We start from the raw sequence: 13,809 nt of genomic DNA, 5'->3' as shown, positions 1-13,809 counted from the left end.
AATTTATATACCAACTTCCATAAAAACATTATTTTGAGGTAAATTGCAGTAACACTACAACGTGATGAACCCTCAATTACCCCAAGAAAACTTGGGCATTACAACAAGAAATATTAAAATGACGGCAAAGGTCTTTTATGTACTCCTGATTAAAAAACCTCATCAAATAATTATTTCTCTAGAATTTACCTCAGCTTCATAAAGATATCCATTAGGTAAAAAAAAAACCGTCACTATCATCATCTTCTTCAGATTTAAAATTCTTTGTCTCAACCTCAATCTTTTCTTCCTCATTATCCTTGTCGCAGTCAGAAAGGCTTTCCCGGGGATCTAACTAAAGATATTTAACAGATTAAGAAAAACTTACAAAAATATTGATAAATACTCTTTACCAAAAATGTCGCTATCAATCTCATAGTCCAAAGGACAATCCTTCCTGAAATGATTTCGAGGCCTAATGCTATCACTGCATTAAAGCCAGACAGTCAAAACCAGAAACTTTCCCTCTCGTGTAGTGCAGGATTAGGAATCCATGAGCTTCAAGGTGATTCATATGTTTTTCATTGTGCTATCAACGTTAACAACACTATATCTTTCTTTAATAATTAACAACCTTCAGACTATGCAAAGTATCTTCTCCTTTTCTTGGAGAAGGTTCCATAATAATCAAGTTTGTAGCTATGATCAAACTGCAAAAGCTTTCTTCTCTTATTATGGAGCCTAGTTTCTCTTTGTGTAGTGGTATTTCCATTATTGCCGGGCAAACTATCACTTAAAAATTCTTCCCAGTCATTCGCAAGGTTCTTTGCCATGAACTGATGATCTTCAACATCACCGTAAGTCCGTTTTTTGCTTGTAGAGGATTGCACTTTTTCCAATGCAATAGCTTCAGCAGATGCCCCCATCAAACGAAATTCATTGAACAATGCAACTTTGGGTTTATGTCGGATACCCCAACTTAGATGTCTTTGTGGAGAAAATCTCCAATTAATATTGTGCCAAGCTTCCAGGTGGGACCTGTGTGCACCAAGAAATCAAAGTTATTCAATTGAGTGCCGCCTGTTTTTGTATTGCAAGTTGTTTTTCATCTCAGCTTCTTCCTTTTTCGCGTTGTTTCTGTTTTTTTTCTACCTCTTCTTGTTGCCGTTTCTTTTCTTTCTCCTGGTTCAAGACAACCAACGATGTTATCAACTATATATGGTGCCCTCATGGAACGCAGAGTAGATGTGTTTCCTATTGGACTTGTATAAATCTTAGCTTTTCTTTTCTCATGCTGGTTGGGAAAAAGAGGTTTCCTGATTGAATTTGAGTTTAACTGTAATAATGTAAGACAATATTCCACATATACTACAGAAATAGAAGACTGAAAAAATTGGGAAACATGTTGGTGAAATCAAATAAATAAACATGATAAATTCAATATAGGGGTAACATGTCCTCATAATTTTGATAATCTCACAGAGCAAATCAACATTGCCAATTTCCCACTTTCATATTTGCATGAGCATCTGGATTAAAAATGATGCAAATCCATTTCAGCAAGCAATCAAAGAAAGCAGTGTGGCCTGAAAATCTTACTTGAATAATAGCTTCCTTCTGAGCACGAGCCTGTTCCTTTTCCTAAAATTGCAGTAAGAAATGTTAGTAAAAGCTCCAAACACTATCTTTTAAAGCTTGAATTCTTTTATAAGAATTCAACTAACCTGTTTCATCTTCTCCCTTTTCAGTTCCTATTCCAGCCATTTCTGTTCCATCTCCTGTTCATTTCTTTCTTTCTTCTTAATTGCCTCTTTCTCCTTCAGCTTTGTTTGCTTGACCATTATACATCAATAAACAGCTATCACTGCATTAAAGCCAGACAGCCAAAACCAAAAACTTTCCCTCTCACGTAGTGCAGGATTAGGAATCCTGAGCTTCAAGGTGATACATATATTTTTCATCGTAGTCTATCAACGTTAACAACACTATATCTTTCTTTAATAATTAACAGCCTTCAGACTATGCAAAGTATCTTCTCCTTTTCTTGGAGAAGGTTCCATAATAATCAGGTTTGTAGCTGTGATCAAACTGCAAAAGCTTTCTTCTCTTATTATGGAGCCTAGTTTCTCTTTGTGCAGTGGTATTTCCATTATTTCCGGGCAAACTATCACTTAAAAATTCTTCCCAGTCATTCGCAAGGTTCTTTGCCATGAACTCATGATCTTCAACATCACCGTAAGTCCGTTTTTTGCTTGTAGAGGATTGCACTTTTGCCAATGCAACAGCTTCAGCAGATGCCCCCATCAAACGAAGTTCATTGAACAATGCAACTTTGGGTTTATGTCGGATACCCCAACTTAGATGTCCTTGTGGAGAAAATCTCCAATTAATATTGTGCCAAGCTTCCAGGTGGGACCTGTGTGCACCAAAAAATCAAAGTTATTCAATTGAGTGCCGCCTATTTTTGTATTGCAAGTTGTTTTTTCATCTCAGCTTCTTCCCTTTTCACGTTGTTTCTGTTTTTTTTCTACCTCTTCTTGTTGCCGTTTCTTTTCTTTCTCCTAATTCAAGACAACCAACGATGTTATCAACTATATATGGTGCCCTCATGGAACGCAGAGTAGATGTGTTTCCTATCAGACTTGTATAATGGTTGGGAAAAAGAGGTTTCCTGATTGAATTTGAGTTTGACTGTAATAATGTAAGACAATATTCCACATATACTACAGAAATAGAAGACTGAAAAAATTGGGAAACATGTTGGTGAAATCAAATAAATAAATAACATGATAAATTCAATATAGGGGTAACATGTCCTCATAATTTTGATAATCTCACAGAGCAAATCAAAATTGCCAATTTCCCACTTTCATATTTGCATGAGAATTTGGATTAAAAATGATGCAAATCTATTTTGACAAGCAATCAAAGAAAGCAGTGTGGCCTGAAAATCTTACTTGAATAATAGCTTCCTTCTGAGCACGAGCTTGTTCCTTTTCTTAAAATTGCAATAAGAAATGTTAGTAAAAGCTCCAAACATTATCTTTTAAAGCTTGCATTCTTTTATAAGAATTCAACTAACCTGTTTCATCTTCTCCCTTTTCAGTTCCTGTTCTAGCCATTTCTGTTCCATCTCTTCTGTTCATTTCTTTCTTTCTTCTTAATTGCCTATTTCTCCTTCAGCTTTGCTTGCTTGACCATTCTACCTCAATAAACAGAGACATGTTGGCAACATTGCATATCTTCAACTAATCGTACATATCTAGATTGCTAAATCTAACAACATCAATTTAAATTGGCTCGCAAATTGGTTCAATTCATACATATTTGATTGAGAATGTTACATCTGAATATGATTGAGAATGTTATAGCATAGTTTCTCGTCTTTGCTCTGTCGCATAATTTCCGGCACTGGTTGCTTGACCTTTTCCATCTGTTGTTTCAACGATTTGCCGCAAAACATTTGCCCAGGGAACTACAAGAAAATACACCCCAAAGTGAATTTGTCCAGGCCATTTTTGCAGGACCGAAAGGCATCGGTGTAATTTCGACATTGCCATTCTCAATTGAATGATCTTCATCTTCTGCAGAATCGATAACATTATTGTCAGAGTTTTTCTCTATACAAAGCCCGGGAAACGAGTTGGATGGAGCCGAAACCTTCAGCTCAGGAACCACATGGGATTGGGGGCTGTCATTGAATGATGGGCTAATTGATCAAGGCTATTGGATTTGGTTGCCGGAATTATAGGAAAGAATTCAGCTTCGTGTGCATTCAATTCAATTATATCCTCATCCTGGTAGTCATTCATATTTTCTCGCTGCAGAGAACCCTCAAAGACTTCAATCGATTCTCTGTTTAAATGAGAGAGATTCCAACTGAAATAGCCCCCAATTTCTTTGGGGGATGCTGATGAACTTCTAGTGGAAATCCAGGGAGGCAAAGTTAAAGCACTGTGGGCGCTTGCAGGCACATGACCCCTTGATTCTTCTTCTGTCTGCACTGACTTACAAACCCTAGGCCATCTGAAAGGGGCAGAGTCTAGTTTATCTTTGTGCAGTAACATGATTTTTAAATCAAATATTATTTGATAATCTCAGATATGGCATTTGAATAAAATGGAGGATGGCAGTGGAATTGTGTATTTATGGTGTGCACAGGAAACTTCAACTGCAAACATTGAATATGTGTAGAGAAAAGTAGGGTTTCGCCCAATTAATGTTCTTGAAATCAAGGGGTGTTTCTTGATATTGGTGGCTCCACGGACCAAGCCGAGACGCCTCCTCGCGTCTTTTACTTGAAGCCATTTTATCAGATCCTGCGCTGTGTTCCATTGCCCGGCCTCGGCCCCTCATCTCTCCGCCTCTTCGCCCGACCTGTGCAGCCTTCGGTTCTACCTGAAACCACTGCCTGAAAGTCCAACGAAGGCCACTTTGTATGAAAAATAAAGGTTCTTCCAGAGGTCTTCCTGGATGGCCCAGAGGCGTGAGATGGAGGTGGCCTTGGCTCAACTTTTCCCTGCAAAACTATGTACCATCCTTCGGTTCTATTGTCCGTTGATCTGGAACCTGGTGATGAAGTTACCGCTGGATGAGTTAGTTAGCCACCATAAACGCGTGATAAGATGCATGCCCAACGCATACACCAACGGCCACACCTCTAAACTCGATTATTGAATCAACGGCGGGAGACACTCCTATAGTCTAACACTTCATGGGACGAAGCAGAGAGATGACACGAGGGAACGCCTTACGGCGTAATTAATTAAATTTAGTTACTAACTAGGCTTTTTACTGATCCTTTCATTTTTGTTTCCCTCCTTGTCATCCTATTATTTTGTTTTCTTCATTCATTTCTTCAATTTCCCCTCTTGTTATATCTGCCTCCAAAGTTATCCCTCCAAACCTCTATGCTTTCGATAAAAAAATCACATCTTTTGTGACCGCCAACCTTCCAAAACTATTTATGCTATGATCTCTAAGCCTCCATTACTGTTGTTTCTCTCTCTGATCATGTTGAAAAGATGCATTCCTCTCGCTTTGAAAAAGATATTTTCTAACCCATATCATTGAACATCATCAATCTTTTGATTTTAACAGGACCCACCCAAGAGCATGTATGAATCCCCTCGGCAGCCTACAAGCAAGGTAGTGGGAATCAAACCCGGTCTATCATTGTGGACTCCCACTGGCATACCACTAGACCACAAAAAAACCAACATTGAACACCCTCATTCCTTGATATCAAGTTTGATACAAAACCACATTAACAGAATAACAGGTTTGCTTATATTTGTTATATAGGCCAACCAATATTAAACATCCACATTCCTTAACAAAGTTTGTTACAAAACCACTGTGACGGATGTTTAATTGGATACAAAAGGTCTGCAATAGAGTAACAGATGTTTGATTAGATCAGTTTAATATATATCCACCGACTATGTAACGAAAAGATGGATACCAAGGATGTTCTAGATCTAAAAACCATAACCAGAAAAACTTGCTATTTTATTCATATTGCAAAAAATGGCTCCTACTGCTCTTGCAAAGTATGACACTAAACATGCTAACCAAGCACAAAAAGTAGCAGTATCCTGTGTGCCTAAATGGAGGGCCACAGCTCAACCTTTGATCAAAATTCATATATATAGGATCAGTATAACATATGATCCTAGAGGATGACCACAAAAACAATGACATCTCAAACATGAGATGCGGAAAGTGTTTCTAATTGCTCTTCAAAGAACACTCATCTCCTAAACACACCCTGAAAGTTTTCATTACGCGATTCATATTTTGCTAAAGAAATGAAATGTAATTTTTCTTTATAGACAAAACCTTACAACCATAAATGAAAAAATCATTCCAAAAAAATAATACTCGACAACCAATAGGTTTCCACCTCTTGTCAACAAGCAGATTACCAAATTACGAATGGTCCTTTACAGAGAAATTATATCTGACTTACCCACACTTTTCTGGCAATTTAAGCTTCTGGCAATTGAACCAAGAGTCACCAGTTTCAGCAATTACAGCAGTTTCATTTGTGAGCATGCCCTGCAACCAACCATTCTATATCAGTGAATATCATCAATAATCTCACTGCAAATGTGCCTTATAAGAATAACGCCAACTAAAAGACAAATGTCTGACTGAGTTTACTTCAGAATCTGGTTAGAGTCTTTGAGGCCTTACCTGAATGTGTTTGAATAGCACATTGACCCTCAAGGGCTCATTTGGTGCACTTTTCAAGGGAACACCTTCAGGTACAAAAATACGGCGGTAATTTTCCAAGCATGTTGGGTTGCGCTTCACTTTCTTTGCAAGGGCTTGTAAGAAATCTTTCATCAACACACAACCAAAAGTAGGCCCATTTCCCACAGTCACCCTGTTCGGTTGCACCATTATAGCTTTCTCCTTCTTCAATAGCAATGAATATCCCACTGAGCTATAGTCATTGAGAATCGGTCCCGCAAATAAATATGCATCTGCTGACTCAACTATTTCAGCACAGAATGAAGTACTTATTGCACCCCAATAAGTCCCTATGAAATGAGGATGAGTCTCTGGAACCTGCCCCTTAGCAGAGGGCATGACAGCCACGGGATAACCTGATGCATCTGCTAATTCCACAAATGCAGTTTTCGCCTTAGCAACCCTCATCTTTGGACCACCTACCAACACTGGCTTCACTGCTGCATTTAGGAATTCAACCGTCATGTCCACTGCAGCTTGCAAACTTTTGGGATTACTTAGCCTACAATTGATGCAGCCCAGAGGAAACAATGTCATACAAAATTAGCCTACAATTGATGTGCTCCAAAGGAAACCATGTCAAACAAGATTAGGATTAATTAAAGATCTGGAAATCCTGTGTCAACTTGGGAAAAAAAATTAAAAATAAGCAAAATAAGATTAGGTTCAAAGAACAGCACACATTAATGAAATTCCAAGAATTTGTTACCTGGGTGTTAGAGAATATGGAACAGGTTGCCGGCCGAAAGTGGGATGTTGAACGGCAGCAAGATTACAGCTGATGCTGATATACACAGGCTTACTCTCCATAAGTGCTGTGGAAATTGCATAGTCTATGAGCTCCTGGGCATCATCCAAGTGATTCACAATAACCTGCAAAATTTTTAAATTTTAACACCCCTAGATCTACTCAAAGGAAGGAAACCAGCATTCATCCAATGACAGTATAACATCACATTCTACGGAATTTCAGAGACCTGAGCGCATGTGACCGTCTGGAAGCAACGATACTCCTGGCTGAAGTCAGGCAACCCAATGGTATGATGCAGAATGCGGTTGGTTCCATAGTCGTTAGAATTAGGCCCCCCGACGATACAGATGACGGGCAGATTCTCACTGTAAGCCCCCGCGATCGCATTGATGATGCTGAGCCCCCCGACTGTGAAAGTAGCGACGCAAGCCCCCACACCTCTGGATCGTGCATACCCATCGGCAGCGTAGCCAGCGTTGAGCTCGTTGCAGCAGCCAATGAGATTGAGGCCGGGCTCCGCCAGCAGATGGTCCAGCAAGGTGAGATTGAAGTCCCCAGGAACAGAGAAAACGTCAGTGACCCCAACCTCAACAAGCCTCCGCGCCAGGTGGCGCCCCAGTGTCGAGGAAGAAGGCAGTGGAGCTACTCCCGCCTGTTCGCTCGGCAATGGACAGGCCACTGATTTCTTGCCACACCTCTAAACTCGATTATTGAATCAACGGCGGGAGACACTCCTATCGTCTAACACTTCATCGGACGAAGCAGAGAGATGACACGAGGGCAAGGAGGAAAGTTCATCTCAGAGGGAACGCCTTACGGCGTAATTAATTATTTCCAAGCAGCTGGTGAGACTAAATTCGAATTTTAATTCACAATTTTAATTCAAGGACAAATTCAAATTGGAATATTCTTGTTGCCACATTTCAACACTCCCTCTCAATAAGAAATGGATTATCTGCAACGCCGATCCTATCTCTATGGAACTCGAATTTACACTTTGGCAATGCCTTTGTCAAAATGTCAGCATCTTGCTCCTCTGTTGAAATATACTACAGTAACATGATCCTCCTCGCTACATAGTCTCTGAGATGATGATATCAGATGTCGATGTGCTTGGACCTATCATGAAATACTGGATTCTTAGAGAGTTTGATACAACTCTGATTATCACAATAGATCACAGTTGGATCTGTCCTTTGATCAAACAAACCAACTAGGATTTTTCACATCCAGATGGCCTCACATGCTACCTGAATGGTAGCCATGTATTCTGCCTCTGCCGAGCTGAGTGCAACCGAAGTCTGTTTCCTGCTGTACCAAGAAACTGCCACTGACCCAAGGTTGAAAATCCCTCTTGATGTGCTCTTCCGTTCTAATGGACTCCCTGCCCATTTTGCATCAGTGAAGCCCTGTAGTTTCACTCCCTCTGTCCGTCTGTACCATAATCCATACTGAGATGTGCCTCTGAGGCATCTCAATACATGCTTTTCCACCTTCCAAAACATCTTGGTAGGTTGAACCATCACTTGACTCAGCTGGTTCACCGCATAGCACAAATCTGGCCATGTGTTCACTAAGTACATCAGTGAACCCACAAGCTACCTGTACACAATAGCCTCCACTACTTCTCCTGAAGTAGCATCCTCCTTCCTCCAGTTACCTGCTAGAGGAGTCTGCATGGGCTTATACTTCTCCATGTGGAATCTCCTGAGTATCTTGTTGGCATACTTGCCCTGAGACACAAACAACTCCCCATCCTTCTGCCACACTTCCATACTAAGGAAGTAATACATGAGACCTATGTCTTTCATCTTGAATTCTCTTGTAAGGTCCTCCTTGCAAGACATGATCAACTGATCATCACCAGTCAATATGAGATCATCAACATAAAGATTGATGATCAAAAACTTACCTTCCACCACGATGTTGTACAGGTTCGCATCCGCTTCACTCTTTGTGAAGCCCAACCCGGTGAAGTAGTTGTCTATCCTGGTGTACCAAGCATGAGGTGCTTGCTTCAGCCCGTACAACTCTCTCTTGAGTCGACACATATGCGACTCACGATCGAAGGTCTCAAAACCTTCCGGATGCTCTATGTACACCTCTTCCTCAATCTCACCATTGAGGAATGCAGTATTCACATCCATCTGATGGATCTTCCAACCCATCTGTGCTGATAGTGCCAACATTGATCTGATAGATGAGCACCTTGCGACAGGTGTAAAAGTATCATCATAATCAATCACCTCAACCTATGAAAAGCCATGGGAAACAAATCTTGCCTTATGCTTCTCCACACTACCATCAACAGCTTGCTTTACCTTGTAAAGCCAATGGTAACTCACAATTGACTTGTTCTTTGGTCTTGGAATCATGTCCCAAACACTTTTACGAAATATGGAGTCATACTCCTCCACCATAGCATCAACCCAAATCAGCTGCTGCACTACTTCCTCAAAGGGAGATGGCTCAATCTCAACACATTCCCCAACAAGGGCCATTTATCCAGTGTACCTCTCAGGTGACCTCCTCTGTCTGCGCTGAGAAGATGGTGCTCCCACATTCTCTCTTGTATCCTGCAACAATCTGTCAGCTTCTTTTGTGTGCTTCCTTCCATCTCTAGAAGACTCTGCTTAAGTGAATGTCTCCACTCCTGGAACCTCTGCATGCGGTTGCTCCACATCAGTCTGAGGCTCCTCCTCCTTAGGAACAACCAGTTCCTCCACAGCCTGTAGTCGAAGCTCCCTCTGAAGGGAAACTCGCATGGCCTTCTGCTCATCAAACTTGAGATCTCTGCGAACCACTGTCCTCTGATTGGTAGGCAAGTACACCCGATAGTTGTGAGGTGTATCAGTGTACCCCACAAGTATCCCCAACTTTGCTGTTGGCTCAATCTTCTTTCGTGCATCCTTTGTCACATGGAAATATGCCGATGAGTCAAAGATCCTGAAGTGACCCAAATCTGGTCTCTCACGGGAGAAAGCTTCCTTTGGTGTCTTCATCCCAAGTATGCGATGCAGGCTTCTATTTTGCAAATAGATTGCTGTGTTGCATGCCTCAGCCCACAAGTGATGTGGTAGGCCCTAGTCATATAGCATCGCCCGTGCTGCCCCTACAATAGTTCTGTTCTTCCTCTCGGACACCCCATTATGCTGTGGGTTATGAGATGCCATCAACTCTCGTTTAATTGCTTCTGCTACACAGAAGTCTTTAAACTCTTCAGAGACATATTCTCCACTGTTGTCACTTCTCAATGCCTTGATCTTCTTCCCTGAATCTTTCTCGACCAAAGCTTTGAACTCACAAAACTTTGAAGGTTTGGTCCTTCTTCTGCATGAAATAAATCTTGCATTTATGAGAAAAATCATCAATGAAAATCACATAATACCTTTGCTTCACTGTGGATGCCGTCGAGAATGGTCCACACACATCTGTATGAACTCGCTCTAAGATAGCCTTTTCTCGACTGTCTCTATAATGAAAGGAAGACTTAGTGTACTTTCCCAAGGTACAACCTTTTCATGTGTCAACTTGCTGAAGTTTACCTTTGGAAGTCCTGTAGATATCTGCTACATTATCTTTAAGGCCTTGTTAGCTCTGCTATATACTTCAATGCTTAAAGGGTCAATGACAGGTTGGGCAGCGCTGATTGATGGGTGTAAAGGGCTCGCAACAATCTTTCTCTCTTTTCCTCTATTCCTCCCTACACATCCATGAACCCTGCTATCCTTGCTTTACCCTGAAAATCAATATAAAGTCTTGTTCCCTTATAACTCCCGCTGCCTCTATTTCTTCTTTCCCCTGTATTCTTTCTATTTTTCTCATAACCCCTTCGTCTCTGTTTTATTCCTTTAATCCCTGTATAAACCCATGTTTTATTTAACCCCTGGGCGCTTAACCGCGTGACCCCGCTCATTCCTTGGTGCGCCTTTGTTAACCCTCCGCTTTCATCTCCGCCGTCGATTGTTCACGATCCAACGATCTTCGCGATGTTTTTCACATGTTTAAACCTCGTGCGCCTTCCTCTTAATCTAACTGTCCATCGCAGATCCGATGATGGACGCTCCTCCCCTTCGCGCGACCTGCGCGCTTGTTAACCCATAGGGGCGGTGGTATTTATATGCCATGCGTCGTGTTTTGATTGCATCGCGCGGTGAGTTACAGAAACCGTCCGCCTGCGATAGGCGGTGCGGGGAAAACCACTCGCCATCAAAACCGCTCGTTCTCGTCCGTTGAATCCCTTGCAGCTTCAGCGCTCGATCGCCGTCGGATTTGCCCGACTGCAATCCGACGGCCCTCGTTGTCCCTATCCCGTTGACCTCTGATAACTTGTGTAGATCGATCCCCGTCGTTGATTTTATTCATCTGACGACCCATGTTCATTCGCCCGTTTGCGCTATTTCTCGATACCCCTCGTCAAGTCATCTCTGCCGTGGATTTTTATGATCCGACGGCCATTATATATTTTCACCTTCTACTCATGCTTCCTCCATGATTTTTAACTCATTCGACTGTCTCGAACTCTCGACTACTCTCTACTGCCCGAGGAAGGAGAAAGCAACGTTCTGCTACCATGTACCTACGCAGTTAATGGCTCCAACGACTGCATTTATCAACAGGATGGCCGAAGGACAAGCGGTGCAGGGCTGGAGAAGATAACTGCATTAATCAGTTATGGAGCTTTGTACATATTACACTCTACCTGTGTAGGATGGATTGCAGCGCACTAGAAAGATCAAATTTATCCATTAAAGCAGTCAGATTTGTAGCAGAGGCCCATTTCTCATTGTAAATGTAGTTGGTGTTCATTTATTAACTCCTCCACGCATAGTTTAGCAGATTGTTTGTAAGCCAACCTCTATATATATCTAAAAGACAAATGTAATAGGTTGATGAGTGTTCGATGAGTGTTATTTTTCTGTAAGGTTCAACTTTTGGAGATTGTAACTGCTGTGATACCTGCAGCATCTGGTCTTCATTTTCAGCTAATGCAAGCTTCTTTTGCTGTTACTTGCTCACTGTCCACTTCTTCTTCTTGTTCCACGCTGTGCCTATTTTGCACTTATTCATGCGCTGTTAATGTTTAGCATTAGAGGGGATGTCATCCCACCTCTGTGTTAGGTTTTAGCATGTGTCATTGAATTTGTATGCAGGTTTCTGTTGTTTTAATGCCAGAGAGCTGTCATCCTGTCTGTGTATTAGAAAAAAAAATTACAGACCTTTTAACTGGTTGTAGCTAGCCATCATAGGGTCTTGTGTATCTGCTGGTGTGATTAGTGTTCTCCATCATCACATTGTCTCTCTAAAACTATGAGTAATTGGTGGTTAAAAGCCTTGTAGCCTGGGGGTGTTCACCCATGTCTGGGGTCAATCATAGTAGAAGTGGTTATCTGGCTTGAATATGCAACATTTCTTTCATTCATCCACCTATTTTTCCAACATTTTGTTGAATTTGTAATGTTCTCGACCATCACTGATATACAACCTAAGTGAGTTTCTTGGGGTGATAACAGGTCCCATGATGCAAATGGCCCAACCGCCTGTGCCACAACTAGCCAGTGTCTTAGCTTTGCACCAATTCTTCTTTTGTACTCAATGCTGCACAATCATCTACCTCTAGTTTATAGAGATTCTTCACCCGAATCCCTATCCTCTTGGTCTAACCCGTGTCTATGTGTCATAGGAATGCGTTTCCTTTACTGAAGACAACATCATAGCCTTTGTCCTCCAACATTGTGACTGATACCAAGTTCTTCTTTAGTCCATGCACATACATCACATTTTTCAAGATGAGAGGAGCTCCATGCTCCCTCTAAAGAGCAATCGTCCCACTCCTGAAACACTATACTTTCCGTCGTCACCCATCTTTATGCACATCTTGAGGTCTTTCTCCTCCAAGGCACTGAATGAAATTTTATTGCCGATCATGTGGAATGAAGCTCCACTGTCAAAATACTAGACACAACCCATCATCGATGACACCATGCATGCGATGAGGGTAAAGTCCATTTCGAACTGAGAGGCTAATGCCTCACCTTCCGATCCTATCGAGGATCCCTTCTTGGACTTCTCTGATGGGCAATTAGTTGCATAATGTCCCATCTCAATTTGAAGTATGATATGAATTCAATTCGCTCTTGCAACCCCGAACTTCAAACTTCGAATTCTCTTCTCTGTATACTATTCAGTGCTTTGATAAACTTGGCTTTGATACCATGTACAAATTTCTACATATCCAGCTCTGATACCATGTAGAAATTCTGACTGTAGATTAACCTGATAATGCAATATAGCTAAAGAAAAATACTTTAATCTACTTATACAATCAATTTGTGGAAGCTTAAAAGATTTGAGCAAGATCAAGCTGAACACATATAACTAGAAGAAGAATCAAAGCACATGAAACAAAGAAGAATACTCAGGGGAAAGCCTCAGCTAAAAACCCCACTATCTGTATTATCATACAAGGTGGAAATATGAGAGATTTTTTAGCGTAAATCACATGATATTACATTTATTGACGCATTTCAAGCCAACCAGTGTGGTTCATCGTCAGGACAAGTTGAAGAATCAGATCAAGCTTTGCATGTTAAATAGTCAGAGTAGAACCTCCAACGGCTATAATTCTTGACCAGGCAACGACTATATTGACTAATGACTAAATATGACTGAGGAACAGTTAGTTGGATTGGACCAGGGGCATAAAAATAAGTTAATTTAATTGATTATTAAATTGACAGTTAGTTATATTATTATTAAATTAAAAGTCAAAGGGACATATGAATTTACTTAGGGGTTTTAACTATTTTATAAATTATATA

The 13,809-nt window shown here is 41.0% G+C and overlaps 1 protein-coding gene across 1 annotated transcript; it reads right to left on the bottom strand.

Moving 5' to 3' along the window:
* Positions 1 to 4,819: 4,819 nt before the first annotated feature.
* Positions 4,820 to 11,365, bottom strand: LOC149160583 (pyruvate decarboxylase 4-like). The gene is made up of 5 exons (XM_089434649.1): positions 11,205 to 11,365; positions 7,215 to 7,683; positions 6,947 to 7,110; positions 6,178 to 6,739; positions 4,820 to 6,039 (listed from the first exon to the last, which is right to left on the bottom strand). Exons 1-5 carry the CDS (start codon positions 11,363 to 11,365, stop codon positions 5,947 to 5,949), a joined length of 1,449 nt encoding a protein of 482 aa, XP_089290775.1. The 3' UTR covers positions 4,820 to 5,946.
* Between the last annotated feature and the right edge of the window lie 2,444 nt (positions 11,366 to 13,809).

This window comes from Pinus tabuliformis, chromosome 5_2 (genome assembly GCF_031772625.1).
Source record: "Pinus tabuliformis cultivar Carrire ecotype Pingquan chromosome 5_2, CPIR1, whole genome shotgun sequence".
NCBI classification, from domain to species: domain Eukaryota; kingdom Viridiplantae; phylum Streptophyta; class Pinopsida; order Pinales; family Pinaceae; genus Pinus; species Pinus tabuliformis.
The sequence above is the reverse complement of the archived record's forward strand: the minus strand, read 5'-3'. Positions and strand labels throughout refer to the sequence as shown.